This window comes from Silurus meridionalis, chromosome 29 (assembly GCF_014805685.1).
Source record: "Silurus meridionalis isolate SWU-2019-XX chromosome 29, ASM1480568v1, whole genome shotgun sequence".
NCBI classification, from domain to species: domain Eukaryota; kingdom Metazoa; phylum Chordata; class Actinopteri; order Siluriformes; family Siluridae; genus Silurus; species Silurus meridionalis.
This window is the reverse complement of record NC_060912.1, coordinates 6,070,169-6,089,568: the sequence shown is the minus strand read 5'-3', so window position 1 is coordinate 6,089,568 and position 19,400 is coordinate 6,070,169. Positions and strand designations below refer to the sequence as shown.

The window sequence follows — 19,400 nt, the reverse complement described above, 5'->3', positions numbered from 1 at the left end:
TATCCTATTAATGTTAAAAAGCTGGGGCCAGAGTGTTAAGGGCCCTGCTGAAGGGCCCTAAGAGTGGCAGCTTGGTGAAACCAGGTCTTGAATCCTCGACCTTCAGTTCAGTAACCCAGCGCATTACCCACTGTGCTAAGGAGTCCTGGAAGTTCTATTTTTTTTGCCATCACAGAGCTCTGACCTCAACCTCATCAAATCTGTCTAAGATTACATGAGGAGAAAGAAGGATTTGAGGCAGTCTGCATTCACAGAAGCTTAATGTGTTTCAGCAAGATGTTCAGAACAACAGATCTGTCAAGTTCCTTCATAAACTGCACCTAGAAGAACACTTGCTTTGCAGGCAAATATTGATTTGGATTCATTTCCTGTTTATGAAAGCATTCCTTCTTTACATCATTTGAAAACAACTGCCTGAAACCTTTTCACAGTACTAAAATATTATATATATTATATATTATATATATATTATATAAAAAACTATTTGTACTAAAATAGAAAAAAAAACCAAGATATATATACACATATGCTTGTTTATGACAGAGGGAGATGGAGGGGGCGTGGCCACACATCCACCCTGTCATGTGGTTCTCTTGAAAACCCGGATTGGATCATTGTGGTCACCTGAGAAGAAAAAAAAAAAAATGGCTCATCACTCCAAAAAGTATTGACGCGGGCAGATGTACGGCATCGAATAGCTTCTGTTTTTCTCTCCGCAAGACATTAGTAATTCCTCTGTATTTGAAGGAGTCAAGAAACCCAAACAATCGCAAAGCGCTTATCAACATGCAGAACAACAACAAAAAAACGAAGCAGTCATGGGGGGGAAAACAACAAGAAAAACAATCACTCGCATATTATCTTTGAACACACTTTATTTTATCGTTATTATTTTTATTTTTCACAGTATAAGCTTTTCAAAACCTGAAATAAAACCACAACACGACACTGAAAGTACTCCTTTCCGTGTCTTATTAACCGCATCGAATCGTTATACTGGTTTCACGGTTTGCGGATGGATACGTCAAGGGTACACGGGCGTCTGAACTGAATAAGGCGAGGGAAAGGGACAAAAACCGAGATTGATAAACAAGATAACGACGTTTTTTAGATACCGACCCCAGATTCGTAAACAGACATAAAAAAGCCACTTTTTGACCACTTCGGCGGTCCTAACACACACACATCGCAGAGGTGTAATCCGGCCGCGGACGAAGAAAACAAGGAAACGACTGAAAGAAAAAAAAACCCAGGCAGGAGCGCGTTCACGAGAGCGAACGGGCGTCAGCTTCGTGTCTTTTTTTCCCCTCCACTCTTCAACGCGTCCTCCATTTTATCTCCTCGCCCAGGCTGCGCCTCACGTGTCCCGGACTTGTGTCTCTCACATGACCCTCGTGTTTGTCCCCGTGATCAGCGGCGCCGTCTCCGCGTTTCAAGCGTTGCCGAATATCGCGTTTTAAAAAAAAAAAAAAAAAGAGAGAGAATCGCTCACCTTCATGGATATGCTCGAACAGAGCCTGGACGCTCAGACGAGGTGAGCGCGCAACCTCCCGGGCTTCTACAACAGCTCCCGGGCCTGAGGCGACCATTTTCTAACGCATTTAACATTCAAACTTGTTTTTTTTTGCTGTAATCTATTTCAAAGGAAAAGCACTCCCTCCTCTCTTTTTCCTTCCCTTATTCAAAATATACATTCCTGCATGGCTCAGTTTTGATCGACAAAAAAAACATTTTCATTTCTAAAAAAAGTCCTCAATATTGTTTTATTACAATGATCGGATTTAAAATCATTTTTTAGCTAGCGCGCTAATTTTGCCCCTTTTGCCTGCCTTCTCTTCTGCTAAGCATTAACACACAGCTAGCATGATTTTCAACCTATTTTAGCATCTTTATGTTGTCCTCGATAAGCTTTAGAGTAGCATTTGCATATATATTATATATTTGTACCGAGTTCGTGCCATTTTATTGTCAAATATAACACTAGTATTTAACAGAAATGTAGGTATTACTTCTCTAAAAATTATGTATAACTAACTAATGAATACACGGGTTAAAAAACACTTTTCCGCACTAATATAATTTTTATGCAGTTTTAGGACCGTAGTTTGTGTCCAGGGCAGTGGGCGGACAAACACTTTATTCATCCTAATGGGAAATTTACAGCTTCCAGTAGTATCTATAAACATAGACAATAAGGCATGCAATTAATACTAAATATTAAAAGTGTAAAAGTAATTTAAAGAAAAGAGTCTGGGGGAAAAGGTTTTTGGAGTTTTGCTGAGTAAAATTGTTTTTATAAGTAAAAAAAAAAAAAAAATACATTTAACGTATTAAGTATATATTAAATCATTTTAATCATAAATCATAATATTTATATATATATATATATATATATATATATATATATATATATATATATATATATATATATATATGAATGAGAGAGAGATGATATTTTTAATAAAAGCTACATTGTGTGTGTGTGTGTATATATATATATATATATATATATATATATATATATATATATATATATATATATATATATATGGCTGTCAAAATTCAACCCGCAAATTAATTTTAACGCCACCAATTTTATTAACGCAGCAGGCATTGTTGTTTTTAAATCAAAAATTGAAATAAAGAAATATAAAAGAGACAAAATTTAAAACAAAACAACACGCATTTCTTTACGACGTCCATACCTTTTATTCAGGTATTAAAAAAAAAAAAAAAAATCCAACAAAAAATCATTTTTTTTTATCACTAATTCGTTTTACCGATTCAGCAGGTTTCAAACCAAGCACCGAAATCCTCCACGGTGCCCACGTCCGGCAGTTAAATCCGTCCGTGGGGAAACATAGAAAAAAGTTCCTTTTGGTGTGATTTGCGTAATTGAAAACATCATAACGTTTACAAGAGTATTTTGTCTTCATGTTCTATGTTTCACTTATAATAAAAAAACATACATTTGCATAAAGCATCCATATTTGCCCATGTTGATTAGAGTATTAAAAACTTAAAAAGTGTTCATTTAACGTACATTTAGTGAGTTGAGTTAACTTGTGACGATCGTGCGATTAATCGTGATTTAATGTTTTAATTGACTGACAGCCCTTTTTTATATATAATATATTACACAACGTACCAGTCAACAGTTTGAACACACTTTCTCCTTCACTGTTTTCGTAGTTTTGTATTTGTATTATTTTCAACACTGTACAGTAATACTTTAATTCGTTTGGAATTATGTAGGGAACAAAACCGTGTGAAATAACACAGAACATGTTTTATATTTTCTAGCCCATTTTTGCCTTGATGGCAGCCATGCACACTTTCTGCATTCTCTCATTCAGCCTTATAAAGTAGTCTGGACTGGTTAGATCATCCGATCTAAATCCATTCCAAATGGTCTGGGATGAGATGAACCTGGGAGTGAAGGAAAAGCAGCTAACAAACACTTAACACCTCTGCGAACTCCTCAAGATTATTGGGAAAACTTTCCAGGAGCCAAAAGTGTGCAAAGCTGTCATTAAAGCAAAAAGCGAAAATATAAAACTTATTCCAGGTTGTTTAACATTTTTTGTTTACTATTTATACATATATTTATATGTTTGTGTATTTGCATATGTTATATATGGTTTAATGCTGGCCCCCAAACTGCTAAATATATAGCGGTTCTTCAGAAGTCGTTATACAAAGGAATGTTAAACAGCATTGCATTCATCTGTGTATGTTTGTGGACTTTCGGTTCTTGTTTGGGCACCATTTTTTCCAGTCCTGGTAGTAAGTTTGGCTATAAGGACGGACGTATCGATCCTAAAGTATCGCTACTTTTCAAATTGGAGTCGCACTAAAATATCAACGGGATTTGTTTTCAACAAATGAGTCATTCTGTCGTTCGGTCATGATCGTGGCATTGTATCACAGAATTTTCAGATTCATGGCGGGAAATGCTCCTCATTTGATAATTTATTTAAAAAAAAAAATTTACAAAGGGAAAGGAATGTAAAAGCATTATATGTGACTGTCTGAAAAGGGTCTGCTGAACTGATTGAATTTTGTTTAAGTTTGTTCGATTCCTAATGTCCGCTAGTAACAAAAGCAGGCCAGGCCACTGAAGATTTTTTAATAGTAATAATGATAGACTATACAAAGTCTTACAGAAATATAAGAAATGGTTGCAATGATACGCTTTGTGAAAGCACTTGGTGTTGCTCATCCCTGTTTGGGGACAACAGCGTCACGCGTGGCATGCTTGCTGTGTTTCCTGTTAAAGTTCATCGTATCTTTTTACTGTGAGGATGATTTCAATACTGCATTCTTTTGTCAAAGGCATTTTTAAAGGCTATGTGGAATAGTCGTAATGCTGCGTAAGTCGAAAAGGTTGTAGTGAAGTGTATCTAAAAGTTTAGGGAGCTTTACGTTGTTGCTTGCTTGGTTATTTTATTTGCCATAAAAGTGAAATTACAGCATCCAGAGCCATTTGAACATTTTGTATTCTAGCAAAATAATATGATTTCCGCTATGCATATATTTATTAAGCCAGATCTTACGTCCTAAACATTATCCTTTTTTGAAGCCTTTTGTGCTCAAATGTGCAGGAAAATAGTTCCACATTTTATATCCGTGCGGGATTTTGAGTGGCATTATTTTTTTACCTGGTATTTATACTTCAAATACATGTTGTGTAGTTGTATGTTCTTTGCATTCTTTGTCTGATATTTTTATATCTCTTGGTTTCAGTCACGAGAAACAGGAAACTGAGGAGGTTGTTCAGTTGCAGGAAGGTAAGCCTTATTTGGCTCCAAAACCGACACGTTGCTCTTCAACTTTTGTAAAACGGTTAGCACATGTACACATTGCACATGTTTGGACACCGATCAGGCATCATCATAGAATCAAGTCTAAATTCTATACTTATTTAGTGTAAATGCACTGAAAAGAACAACGTAGTAATGTTTTATATTTTATTGTCTGTTTGCTTTAGCTTCATTTGATTGACTTGTTTTTTGTTTGCATATTGATTGAGGGTGTCAGAAGTTGCATGTAGTCTTGTAAAGCTGACCTCACCTGTACGTATGTGTTTCAGGGGAGGGAGTGGGGACGGAGGAACCGGCGGCGGTTACCATAGCGAGTACCCAGCAAGCCGCAGTATTTGCCGACAATGTCCAGTACCAGTTCCGCACAGAAAACAGCAGTGGGCAGGTCAGCATGACTCTTGACTCCTTTGGTGGGAGTAGTACAGGGGTCAGGAAGGAGTCAGGACAAACCCTGGTCTGTAGAACCATTTGAAGTCCCCGGGGAGACCTTCAGGGTTCTTTAATCTTTTGGGAGCATTTACAGGACCATTCTCTCTATTCCCCCTGGTACATCAAAGATTTTTTTGATCTGCTTTGCTTCAAATTGGCTTTAATTGTCCATGTAGGCTGAACTCTTCACAGATTACCAGTTCACATGTAACGTCCTTAAACGAGCTCTTATCTTCTCATCTTTTACATGTTGTTCATTTCCTTTTCTGTTTTCATTTTTATACTGAACACTGAGATTCAGACTTTTTTGTTTGTTTGTTTTTTTGTTTGTTTTTTTACATTTATTTTATCCAAGGATATTAAAAGTAAATATATTTTTTAAATAAAAGTCCATCCTATGACTAAACCATTGAAATAGAAAAACAGATTGATCGGAGGCTCTGTTTGATACCATGTGATTCTTTTAATGTAGCCCATTTCATTTTTAATGTGTAAAGCTTTCTGGCACTACAGAGGGGTGACGCTGCCCGATTGGCTAAAAACGAATAACTCGGAAATGCGAGAAATAAACTCGGAATTGCGAGAACAAAAAAAAAAAGTCAGAATTGTGAGAGAGAGAGAGAGAGAGAGAGAGAGAAAACTAGGAACTGGGCTAACTTTTTTTTAATTCAATGTGGCGGAAACCGGCTTCCATATGAATCTTCTCCTCACCCCTCGCTGTTTTCTCTCCGTTCCTCCATTTTTCATTCTGCAGCGTCTTCTGTGTTCCCTGTCCAGAGCGCTCCAGAGTTTAGCGGGTGGTGCGTGAGTAATAATCGTCCGTGGGAAACGCAGTGCTCCTTGTTTAGTTAAATGGACTAAACGAAGCATCGAGGCAAAATAAATTGATGGATTTTTGTAATCTAATTACACCGATTAATCGTTACAGCCCTACTATGTGTATCTTTTGGTTTATTTGTACTTCCTCTGCAGGTGACATATCGCGTCGTCCAGGTAACGGACGACCAGTTGGAATCTGGAGATGGAGGAGCTGCGGTCAGCGTCGTGTCCACCGCCTTTGCTGGAGCCCAGCAGGCAGTTGCACAGGTAGCAGCAGAGTGTAATTATCATAATAATTTTATCATAACAAATACTACTGGCATTTTTGAAATGTAAATTCTGTTTGTCTGGATGCATGTGCACCTCCATGCTCCCAGTAACGTTCTCTTTTTCCCGGCTCTGCCTTCTGTTTTTAAAAAGGCTGTTATCCAGAACCCTTTCAGTAACGGGGGCAGTCCAGCAGGCGAGACGGTCGGGGGCGAGACACGTTTCGCTTACTTCCCGGCTGCTACAGTCAGCGATGCTACAGCGACCGCAGTTTCAGTGCAAGCAGCCGCCGATGCCGCTCTCGCACCAGCAGCAGGTGCGTTTACAAATCAAAATCCATTGCTGAGGTTCTCAGGTACGCCAGGGAAGATTTCAGTACATTCTTTAGTGATAGAATGATGCAGAACTGTAATCACTGACTCTGAAGGTCCCATTGTTTTATTGAATGTGAAGATTTACTTGAAAAAGCAGCATTGAAAAGCCTTTTTCCTGCCCTTTTTTGACTTGATAATAATCATAGAATATATTTGGTGTGAATGTAGATTATAAATGTGTTATTATGCATCCTAACTGATGATTCAGTGTCTGTATGTATTAATACATGGGATAATGATCACTAATCTTATGATGTTCTGAGAATCTCAACATATTGCTTAAAAAAACAAAAAACAAAAAAAAAAACAAGCCAAGGCACTTTGACTCCACTGTGAACTGTGTTCTAACTTTTCCTTAAAAACATTGTTTGTCGCATTTAATAGTTAAATGCAGTCATTTGTTGAAAATTCTGGCAATTCTGTTTTTGTTTTCGAAGTATGTGATGTAGAATGAGCACATTATATATCTATAAATGACTCTCTCAAGCCAGTATTGTAAATGTAAGTCCTCTACTGTAACAAAAAAAGGTTTGAACCAGATTCAAATGTTTTTCTTCCCCCCCCTTGTACCCCCCTGTACCCAGGTCAGTTTTACGTGATGATGAGTCCTCCAGATGTGTTACAAACAGGCACGCCACGGACCATTGCGCCTCGTACACACAATTACTCCGCGTATGTATGAGCTACAGCTTAACACCGCCTTCGGTCTCGCAGGCTGGACAGTTCAGTCTGCTCTGGTTTTTGTAATCTTTCCACTGTATGTACAAAAGTTTGTGAAGACCCGACTAGAGGGAGCCAGTAGTGGATTTTTCCGATAGCAATAGCTTGGTTGGAACGTACTTGCCAATAACATATTTTTAAAAATGGATATTGAATTAAAAAACAAACAAACAAACATAGCACTCCATGTCAAATAGTATTGAACATTTATCCAAAAATAAATTAACATGTAAACCAGTGAATATGAAATACATATGAATTATATTAATTATATGAGTAAATATTTAGTAAAATAAGATGCATTCAAACTGAAGCAAAAAGTAAATCTCCAAATAATTCAAAACAGTTACATCCAAAATGAGTGGATAAAGACATTTTTAAATAAACAGCATGTGGTGTCAGTGATTTGTCTCTAGAGGCCGCTCTTGTACTGTATAAAGCAACCAGGAAAAAATTATGGGTTTTTGTCGATCTTTCCAGCAATCGAAACTGATGAATCGGTTGACCTGACCATAAGATTGTGTTTTTGACCATCTCATTCCACACCTTGCTGTTAGAATAACCTTCACTCTTTTGGGAAGACATTTCACTAGATTTTAGAGTGTCCTTGTGGAGATTTGTGCTTAATCAGCTACAAGGGCGTTAGTAAAGTCAGCGTTCCAATTCTTCCCAGAGGCATCCAATAGGGTTGAGATCGGAGCTCTATATAGCAGGTGACCCATTTAACCGTCATTAGCTTGCTTTGTGTACAAGAGCATTGTCATGCTGGAACAGGTTTTGGTCTCCTAGTTCAGATGAAGAGGATTTTCCGTGCTACCACATCCAAAAACATCCTATACAATTGTCAGCCTCCAAGAACCACATATACCTGGACAAATAGACTTTTGCTGTAGTGTTTTCTTGCTGTCACTTGGATCATTAAAATATTCCCCAGCTAACAGGCCTCTGGCATTTACTCCAATATGACAGTTGCTAGAACCAGTATTCGGTATGCTCAAGTTCCATCCGCATTAGGGTTAGAGATGATTGTGGCTGAAGGTTAGCATTGGTCATGGCAGGTATTGCAAAATAAAAAAAACTAAACTGCACTAATGAAAAATCTTAGTGTGATAATAGTATATATAATAGTAGTATATATAATAGTCATAATAGTGTGACGTTTAATAATTATTCACAAACACGTCACATTTTACAACCGCTGTATATACACTATATTTCCAAAGGTACTGGGTCACCTGACCTTCCTTCAATATGTGGTTCTTTTCCAAACTGTTACCACAAACCTGGAGGCACTCAATTGTACTTTAGATGCGCTATAATAAAATTTTGCATTCACTTGAGCTTGAAAACCCCAAACCTGTTCCAGCATGGCAATACCCCTGTGCACAAAGTGAACTTGATCTGGTTTACATGCTTGGAGAGGAAGATCTTGAGTAACCTGCTATAGAGCTCTGATCTCATCCCTACTGAACACTTTTGGGAATTGGAATGCTGCACCCCAGGCCTCCTCACCTACATCAGTACCTGACTTTTGTAATACCCTTGTGGCTGATGAACACAAATATCCATAAGCACACTCCAAAATCTAGTGGACCATCTTTCCAGAAGAGTGGAGGGAATTATAAGAGCAAATTGGGACTAAATGTGGAATGCGATGCTCAAAAATCACATACCGTGCATATGACCAGGTGATATATAGTGATGTGAAAAAGTGTTTGCCCCCTCCAGATTTCTTTTTTTTTTTGCATGTTTGTCACACTTTAATGTTTCAGATCATCAAACTAATTTAAATATTATTAAAAGGTAACACAAGTGAACACAACATGCAGTTTTAAATGAAGGTTGTTTATTATTGAGGGAAAACAAAATCCAAAACTACATGGCCCTGTGTGAAAGCGTTTTCCTGTGTGAAAGTGTTTAATTTAAAAACTGCATGTCGTGTTCACTTGTGTTATCTTTTACTAATATTTAAATTAGTTTGATGATCTGAAACATTAAAGTGTGACAAACATGGAAAAAAATAAGAAATCAGGAAGGGGGCAAACACTTTCTCACACCACTGTGTCTATATAATTTATATACACACTGTCTGGTTTCTCTGTAACATGACAAAATGATGCTGGTGAGGAAAAGATTGTATGGCTACTATAATTTCACGGATAACAGGAAATAACCGCCATAAACTTCTCATGAACAAGTGCATTAATGTGTTTCTTATTAGGCTCAGATGATGTGGCGTGTCCTCCGTACAGCTCCCTGTTAACGAGCTCTTGCTATAGGAACAAGATACTAAAGAGAGCGCACTAATCAGTCATAATTAAATTATTAATTTAATTGATGTTGTAGCTATAACGACTGTCAGATCCATGCTGCAATAGAAAATCAACCCAAATAGATTAAACCCCATCACGTATACACATGCTTCTGTAGTCAAATATTATGGGGTTTTTGTTTGTTTGTTTGTTTTAGTCTTAACTTTTTAGATTTTGTTGTATTGGCGCCTCCGCAAACATACTTTTTGCATTTGAAATTTGTGTCACATCCCGCTACTTCACCTGCTTTTACTTTTCTTCTCTCGCAACAACAGGAAGATGGATGGCCCGCGAGCACCACGAGACGAGAGGAGGAGAGCGCAACACAATGAAGGTATGTGGGAAGAATAAGAAGACTTCCATGCTCACATTTTTTGTTCCTATAGCATATATTTATAGAGAAAGTGGTAGCACATTAGGTAAGATGTTGGACTTCTCATCAGAAGATTGTGTGTTTAAATACCAGGACCAGCAAGCTGCCAGTGCTGGGCCCTTGTGCAAGGCCCCTAACCTTTTACTGCTCTGTTTTGTTAATGAGATGAGTGTAAGTCTCTCTCTGGATAATTGTGTATGCTAAATGTAAATTATTTGCTTTAGGAAAGTATAAATCTAATTCTTTAAAGTGATCTATCAATTTAGATTTGTTTCCAATCTTGTTGAAGCGATGCAGTCGCAAATATCACGTTGATAAAGAATGAGTTTAACAAACGAGATGTTATAATGTGTTGTTCAACAAATGAATCATTGATTATATCAGCACTATATATATAGATATAAGAGGAAACGGCACTCATTACCGCGAAGAGACTGTGAGGAGGCTACTGTTTAAATGTCGCAGGTTATATTTACTTAAGGCGATAAGACTAGAAGGTGACATGGATAATGATGATGATGGTCAAATTGATTATGCGTTTCCCATCGTAAACTTGTCATTTTTCCGTAAGTAGATTAGGTGGTAAACGCAGATGTAACCAGGGCTTTTGCTTTTTGTAGTAAATTGAAAACAGGTTAAAATATTTCTATTCACAATTTTATTCTGTTTAATTCCTTTATTCTGTTTTTACATTTTATATCTTGTATCCTAAGGACATCCTTTTAACATTCTTTTATTGTATTGTATTTATTTATTATTTCACGTTACAGAACAGCCGTTAATACCTCCGTCCTGTGTAGGGTCGTATGTGTGCAATAACATTTAAATGAGAGATAATTTCAAGAGAGATGATAAAGAAATCGTTTAATTGTTTAATGAAAAAAAAAAAAAAGAAAAGTTAAACTTTTGCTAATGTTATAAGTTCTTAGAAATGTTCATGTAAATATTTTTTTGTAACCTATAAACAATGTTTGCCCATTTTATTTGAAAAAAATAATGCTATTAAATTTAAACTGGTTACCAGATGAGCTGGACAGTCAGTCAGTCAGGCCAGGTATAAAAGGATATGCAGTCTTCAGGACAATTATTACATCTTGTATGCATTATTTATTACGGATTAAAGTCAATCAATAAGTAGCAGTTGCTTTTGGAGTTTCAGTGTTTCTGTGGTTTAGTGCAGTCAGAATGGAAACACTATACACTATACACAACAACAAACGGAAAATGGGCGACACATTCAGCTCTCGTCAGGTTAATATATTACAAAAAATAATACTACAAAAAAATTTACCTTTTTTTTTTTTTACATATATTTGTAACCCAAATCTAATTTGTATTGGGATGTGTTTCGGGTAATTTTATATTTAATATATACACGCATATATTAGGTTTTTAACGGTACATGTATTCTTACTGAAATAATTTTTCGCTGCAGGGCTTTCGGTACCATGCACACATTCATTTAGTCTCCACCTCAAATGTCTGCTGCATGTTTTATGTACAGCTTCATCCTAACAATTCCACATATTCATAAGGTGAATGAATAAATAAAGGATGAAAGGAATGAAGACATTTGTTAAACTATGCTGAAATAAGTAAAACATATTTTTAGAAAATTGTATAGTAAGTGTAAACACACACACACTTTACATACACATCTGTATTTTCCAAATTAGATCTAACCAATGTAAATTATTTAATTACGTTTTAGTATAATATAGTATATATAGTATAATTTGATTTATACTATTTTGTTTTTATTAAATATTAAAGAAATATTGTTTTATATTATTTAACCAAGCAGGCATGTTATTTTAAATTGTTTGGAAAAATGTGAACTGTTCAAATGTTTATGGTCATAAATGTTAATAATAGGAAACTGCGTTAATAAAAAAAACGACAAGCATTTTTATGTTTTGCATTTCTTCCTCTCCCCCGAACCGTACCAAAATTGAACTGACCCATGACTTAAAAAAATGAGGTACATACTGAACTGTGAATTTTGTGTACTGTTACACAATACATACAGTGCAGGAAAATAATAATTTGATCCTCTTTAGATTTTATCAGTTTACCCCCTTACAAAGAAATGAACAGTCTGAAATGTACATTGTAGGTTAATTTTAACATGTAGTGAAAGAATATGGAAAAAAAAATACAGAAAAAATAATAAATTAATATTATATATCAAATATTTGATTGAGTGAAATAAGTATTTAATCCCGTACCAAATTAGCAAAAATTCTGACTCCCACGCTCCCAAATTAATTTTGTTCCTTTAGGAAAGTGCTGCTAATATCAACTCATTATGTCTATAAAAGACACCCATCACAGAATCAAACTCTTCCATTCAAACCTCTCCACCACCATGAGCAGGACCAAAGAGCTGCCAAGTGTAATATATATATATATATACACACACACACACACACACACAGTATCTGTACCCCTCACATTTCAGAAACCATTTTAGTATATCTCAAGCGGAAGGTGGAGAAGTGCCATGTTTTTTAACTTCCAGCAGCTCCGTGATGTCATTATGGGATGAGTTGAAGAGAATCCCAGCAACAACATGTGCAGCTCTGGTGAATTCCATGCCCAGGAGGATTTAGGCAGTGCTGGATAATGTTCAAAAGTGTACTCACTTTTGTTGCCCGTTATTTTGATAATAATGGCTGTATGTAGAGTTATTTTCAGAACGCAGTAAATCTTGTACTGCTGTACAAGCTGCTCATTGACTTTACTAAAATATATCCAAGTTTAATTTCAATAGTATTGTCCCTTGAGAAAATAGAATAAATACTACATTTGATAAAGAGCTGTATTAGATGTACAAGATGTGGCTCTGTTTATCCACACACGATGGAATAATACACAGGCATATCGGAATCAGGCGACCTGTTAGCAGTGAGTTTTATTTATTGGCCTTCCGTTTTTTTAAATATACATTTCATGTTTTTGGAAATAAATGGGTAGAATAGCTTTCAAAGAAGCAGCAAATCCACAGTGAGCACATCTTTAGATGCAATAATACACACACCTCTTGCTAGAACGCCGCCTCTTGTGACTACCATAAAATCATTCCCAAACACTTTATTTATTGTTCCATTACTTTTGTTGCGTAATTTGAGCCTGCAATACTTTTGACGCGAATCCTTTTTAACCACTAGTTGCTTACTTGCAGTGGAAAGAAGAAGAAGAGACAAAATCAACAACTGGATAGTGACACTGTCCAAAATCATCCCAGACTGCAACATGGACAACACCAAAACCGGAGCGGTATGTACGCCGAGAACCTGTCCGCCTTTATAGTCTGCATAGGTCTGTGCTGTAAATATTCTCCGTCTCTGTCTTAGAGCAAAGGAGGGATCCTGTCTAAAGCATGTGATTACATTCGAGAGCTCAGGCAGAGCAACCAGAGGCTGCAAGAGAGTTACAAAGACGTGGAGAGAATACAGGTGGATAACGAGCTCTTAAGACAACAGGTAAATCCCCCAAATAAAAAAGAAGAAAAAGCAAAAGTCCAGAATGAGCCCAAAACCACAGCAAAATGTTGTACTACTAAAAATGGTTTTCACTCCACTACAGATCGAAGACCTAAAGAACGACAACGCGCTACTCAGAGCCCAACTCCAACAGCATGGCCTTGAAATCAGTGGAGAAAGCATTTCGCAGTGACAGGACCGCCGCGCTCAACGAAATACCCATGCCTCCACATAAACCACCTCACAGACTTGAGATGTTTGTTAACCTGATAGAATATTAATGCCTATCTGATATTAACCGAAATTATCAGAGAAACTATTGACCAATAGGTTCGAAGCACATCTACTGTTCCACCTGCGAGAGCTTGACCTACACGGACTCGGCAACAAACAGACCCACTCCCCGACATGTGACATAAATGGGCTTGGGTTGGACTAGCTTGTTTTTTTTGGGGCTTTTTTATTTTATTTTATTTTTTTAGTTATGATAAATTTAAATTTTCAACAATGCCTCATGATCATATTTTGTTTAAAGCTGTGGTGGTTTCCCTCTGCTCTGCCCCCCCCCCTCCCGCTGGGATTTCTTTTGTAGTTATTACTGCTGTCTCCAGTACGTTATATTGTTTGGTCTGCATTATTTATTAGCTCAGAGAGAAGTACAAAACTGGGATGTGAAACCTCTGTTTCAAAGCTTGAATGCTTTTGCAGCTAATTAGAGCAAATTTCTCTAAACTTTGTTTCTGTGTACAGTGCAGGCATTTAATCAGTATCTATATTCAGCACAAATATCAAATTTGTGGTCGAAGTTTAAATGTACTTGGCAATTATGATTGTAGATTAGCATCAGACTTTAATTGAACAAATTATGTATAAACAGCTCAGGGTTGACAAAGGAAATACAGTGGGACAGGAAGGATCATCAACATCAACTGGTTGTCCCATGCTTTGAATCTACTTGGCATAACTATTGCTACCATATATTCAGAAAATATATTAAACCATCATAGCCAGAGTGGCTGGAACAGACTTCTAAAACATACTGTACCCAAAAGAATCCACCAGGATCAGTGTACTGAACACAACCCAACTGATGGTTGCACGTAGAAACGCTTCCCAATATCCACCTGTACCTGCCTTAAAAATTGCTAAATTGCTTTGCCGTGGTAACATAGAAATGAATAAATTTAGCAGAAACTGTAGTTTACATTGCAATGCAGCTAGTTTTTTTTTTTTTTTTTTTTCCCTCTTGGACATTTTGAAACAGCCCGTTTACACGATTTTCATTTATTCTTATTTTTCCCACTTACATGCCCCATTAATTCACATCTACTGCTAGGACTTAACTGTTACCCCTTTCAGGTGTAAAATCTAAAAGTTGTTCTGCTGATGCACTATTTTTATTTTATTTTTGCAAGGAGATTGTCGTTTCTTTTTTTTTTTCTTTCACCACAAATTTTTCAAAGAATTATCTTTGTTTAAAGGCAGCAAATAAAGAGACTTGTCATTGGATTTGCCCAAATCCACCATCTGGAAATGATGATAACCCAAACGCATTCAGCCAGACAATTATTTTAGTCGAGTTAAAAGACCCATTTTGTCTCATTTATTAATTTGGAATTCACTTATCACTTTTCTGTATGTGGAAGTATATTCTACAACATATTAAAGTAGACCTGAAGAATATATATATATATATATATATATATATATATATATATATATATATATATATATATATATATATATATATTAGGTTAGTGTATGTAGATGCTAATAATGTAAGGCTGAGGTAAATGCGGAAGTGTGTAAAATAGTGAATGTAATGTGCTCCGAGGCCAATGCAATTTGACATGGTCGTGCAGATTATGGTTGCTAAACGGTTATGGTTACAGCTTGAAGTTCATTGTGAATAACAATACGCACCTTCTATATAAACGCACTAGTTTTGGCACGCCTAGCCTTTTACAGCCACTTAATATGTGAAAATACAGAGCCAAGGCCAGGTAGCAGTATCAAAAAAGCCACCTCCTAGCTGCCTTTCTTCAAGTTAAAACAAAACATAAGCTGAAATGTAGAAGACAACAGAGTGTTTGTGTAATATGGCATGAGATCTGGAGTGATCTACCCAGATGAGTTGAATATCTCATAGCAGTGGTGCATGTCAAGGTAAGTGAACAGATGTTTTTTTTCATAGTCCACAAGATCTGAGTAACTTAAACAAGGGCAGTATGATTGTAGGAAAATTCCTGGATCAGAGCAACTAAGAAACCGCATGGCATATGGGGTACTCCAGGTCAGAAGGGTTGAGTGGTCCTGAAAGGAATAAACCAAAAACTGAAAGGTTTGTTGCCAACAAAGGTTGTTCAAGCTGAGAGAAGCTTTCCACAGTGCGCTGTGTTGTGTTTGTCACTGCAGAGTAGTCAGTGTTCCCATACCACCTTACAATTAGCATATGAGCAGTAGAGAACTGGAGCATTATCTGGTCTCTTGAGTTCTGTTTTCTATTGCATCTGAAAATGTGCACAATTTACCTGCACCCAGATATAGGAAGAAGACAAGCTCCTGGAGAAAGTGTAATGGTCTGGGCAAACATTCTGCTGGCAAGCTTCCCAAACAGTACTGAGAACTAAACACCACCGCCATGTCAATAGTATTCCCCAACTGCAGTGATGTATTTGAAGAGGAAAATATAAGCTTTCACCCTGCCCATATTGTTTGTGATTAAGAGTGGCCTTCAAAACGGATGTGCCAGATAAGCTGTATTCACTCTTGATGCATCATTGTGATTGTCATTACTTACTAAATGGATCTTTGAAAAAGGGTGAGTGTTGAGTTTTAATCTTTGTTGCATCACTCAGCCCCCACCTACTATGAATGGCTCCTGTTACACTAAGCATACCAGGCATAACATGATGACGTTATAACATTTTGACTGGTGAGTAAATAACACTGATTATCTCTTCATCATGGTACCTGTTAGTGGGTAGGATATATTAGGCAGCAAGTGGACATTTTGTCAATGTGTTAGAAGCAGGAAAAATGGGCAACCATAAGATTTGAGCAAGCTTGACGAGGGCCAAATTGTGACGTCTAGACGACTGGGTCAGAGCATCTACAAAACTGCAGCTCTTATGGGCTGTTGCAGGTCTGCAGTGGTCAGTATCTATAAAAGTCCAACTTTTGGAAGGAAGGAACTTTGGTGAACCAGCGACAGGGTTATGGGGGGCCGAGGCTCATTGATGCACGTGTTGAGCAAAGGCTGGTCCGTGTGCTCTGTGCATCAGGACTGTTTCAGCAGGGAAAGAGGAACCAACACATTATTAGGTAGCTGGTCATAATGTTATGCTTGATCAGTTTATGTAATATTAGTCACTAAATGGCACCATAATGTCTAGCAAACAACAGCAAAAGCTAAAAAAAAACCCAGCAATTCCAGGTGTGAATGACAGCAGTAACTCTTAATTTCCTGGTCTTAAAACCCTGGCCACACTTTCAAATTGTTTTGGAAACAGATCTACAGCAAAATGCTAAAAATGATAGAAAACCCCATGGGAGTCTGATCTATTCCAAAGTAGATTCACCTTCAAGTCCTCTGTGTAAAAGTAATTACACAAAAGCTGTTCGTTTACCACAGAAATCTTTCACAAACCCACAGCTCCTTTCAGATATAATACAGATGATATAAAGACTACAGATTACAGACTATTTCAAGGAAAGGAAGAAGCTTTTAGTTATCACATTCATATATTAGAGCACAGTAAAATGCTTTCTAAATATATCCCAGCTTGTTAGGATGCTGGGGTAAGAGTGCATTGTCAGCCATGATGCAGCACCGTTATAGCAGAGAGGGTTAAGGGCCTTGCTCAAGGGCCCAACAGAGGCAGCTGGCGATACTGGGGCTTGAAACCCTGATATTCTAATTAGTAACCCAGAGTCTTTACCATTGAGCTCCCACTTCCCACAAAAGAACTAAATATAAGATGGCGGTTGCTTGTGGCACGGTTTACCTCTGCTATGGCATTGTGTCACCAAACGTGCTGTTGATTTGAAAATCGAATTCATACCAAGGCAGAAGAAAAACACTGCAGTACCAGAGAGTTTGCTTTACTGTGGCAGCAATATTTTATTAACTATATGTTATTAAATAAAAAAAACTAAAGCAGTAGCAGTGTTTGAGAAGGATGATGCGGTATTTTCACTTATGCCTTTTAAAACAATCAGCAAACTTGATAATGATCTTAGCTCTACCTGTTGAAAATTCAACCTGCATGTACACGTAATCCATTATCTATTCGAGTGACCTGAACTTGCTAGCTAGATCTTTTTATACTTTGTTGATGTCCATCCATCAGCATGGACAGCAGTAGCAATAGCTTGTTGTGATAAATATGTTCAGTTAAAGCCTATGGATAATAAACTGGATAATGTGTAAGGGAAGCTTTTCTACAGAAGAGTTGTTGCTAACAGAAATTAGCATTATTTTTCTAACAAGTAGGCCAGCTGGCTAATAATTATTATACTTTACTGTTCACTCGCACAAAGCTTGTTTACTTAGCATACTTGTTCATAATGCGTTTCTCAGGTACAGCATTTTGGAATTAAGGTCTTTAGAGTCTAGACTGAAGAAAATAGTTATTTGTAATGTAATGTCTTTCAACAAATGACTTCCACCAATCAATGTTGTATTGCACCCAAGACGTAGACATTAGATCCTGTGAATCCTGTAAGTTGTGAGGTGGAACCTTAATGAATTGGACTTGTTTCTTCAGCACATCACAACAGATGTGTCAGTCAGAGTTTCAGTTCATCCCAAAGATCAGAGCTCTATAGCAGGCCACTCAAGATCTTCCTCTCCAAAGCATGTTAACCATATCTTCAGCTCACAAAGGAGCTCACTTTGTGCACAGGGGCATTGCCATGCTGGAACAGGTTTGGGGTTTCCAAGTTCAGGTGAATGCAAAATTTTAATTATAGCGCATCTAAAGACGTCCTGTACAACGGAGTGCCTCTATCTTTGTGGTAACAGTTTGGAAAATAACCACATATAGAAGGAAAGATCAGGTGACGTAATACTTTTGGCAACATAGTGTATTTCTCACTCTCCGGTGTTTGTATTGTGGATTTTATGATTTACAATCACAGACTTGGTGTTTCCCAAATGAGGATGGGTTCCTCCCGAGGTTACTTCATCATACCACCTAAGGGAGTTTCTCCTTGCCACAGTCAACCCAGGCTTGCTCAGTGGGCATAAAAACACACAATTCACTTATTTAAATCTTTGTTCTATAATTTATACTTTCTGTGAAGCTGCTTTGAGACAATGTCCATTGTAAAAAGCGCAATAGAAATAGAATTTAATTGAACTAAAAAAGTGAATCTGTCCTTCCTTTTTTTTTTTAAGAATGTTCACAGAAACTGAATGCTATGTTGTCATACATGGCATTAGTAATAAAGTGAATATGTGTTTGTATAAGAGTTGGCAGATCATGTTTTAAATGTACAGTTAATAGGTTTTTAATTGGATTGCTCATAAAAAGACAAATAACCACGGACTATAATTGAATTCAGTTTAAGCTGTGGTTTGATGTTGTACTCAGGTTACTGTCTGTCTACTGGAGTTTCTGTGCATGGTCTGTCTCCCTGGGTTTATTCTTGATTCTGAGGTTTAAAAACATAGCTGGAGGTGGATAGGTTATGCTGAATTGCTCTAGGTTTGAATGTGTGTAGAAAGGTGTGTATGCATAGTGTCCTGAGCATCCCATTGAGGGTGGATCCCCATAATGTACCTAGTGCTCCCA

At 37.1% G+C, this 19,400-nt stretch overlaps 1 protein-coding gene across 1 annotated transcript; it reads left to right on the top strand.

Moving 5' to 3' along the window:
* The first annotated feature begins 659 nt into the window (after window positions 1-659).
* Window positions 660-14,806, top strand: usf2 (upstream transcription factor 2, c-fos interacting). Its single transcript, XM_046844185.1, has 10 exons — window positions 660-1,534; window positions 4,747-4,790; window positions 5,093-5,208; window positions 6,225-6,338; window positions 6,492-6,654; window positions 7,297-7,384; window positions 10,020-10,078; window positions 13,302-13,396; window positions 13,474-13,602; window positions 13,706-14,806. Exons 1-10 carry the CDS (start codon window positions 1,497-1,499, stop codon window positions 13,793-13,795), a joined length of 936 nt encoding a protein of 311 aa, XP_046700141.1. The 5' UTR covers window positions 660-1,496; the 3' UTR covers window positions 13,796-14,806.
* Window positions 14,807-19,400: the final 4,594 nt, after the last annotated feature.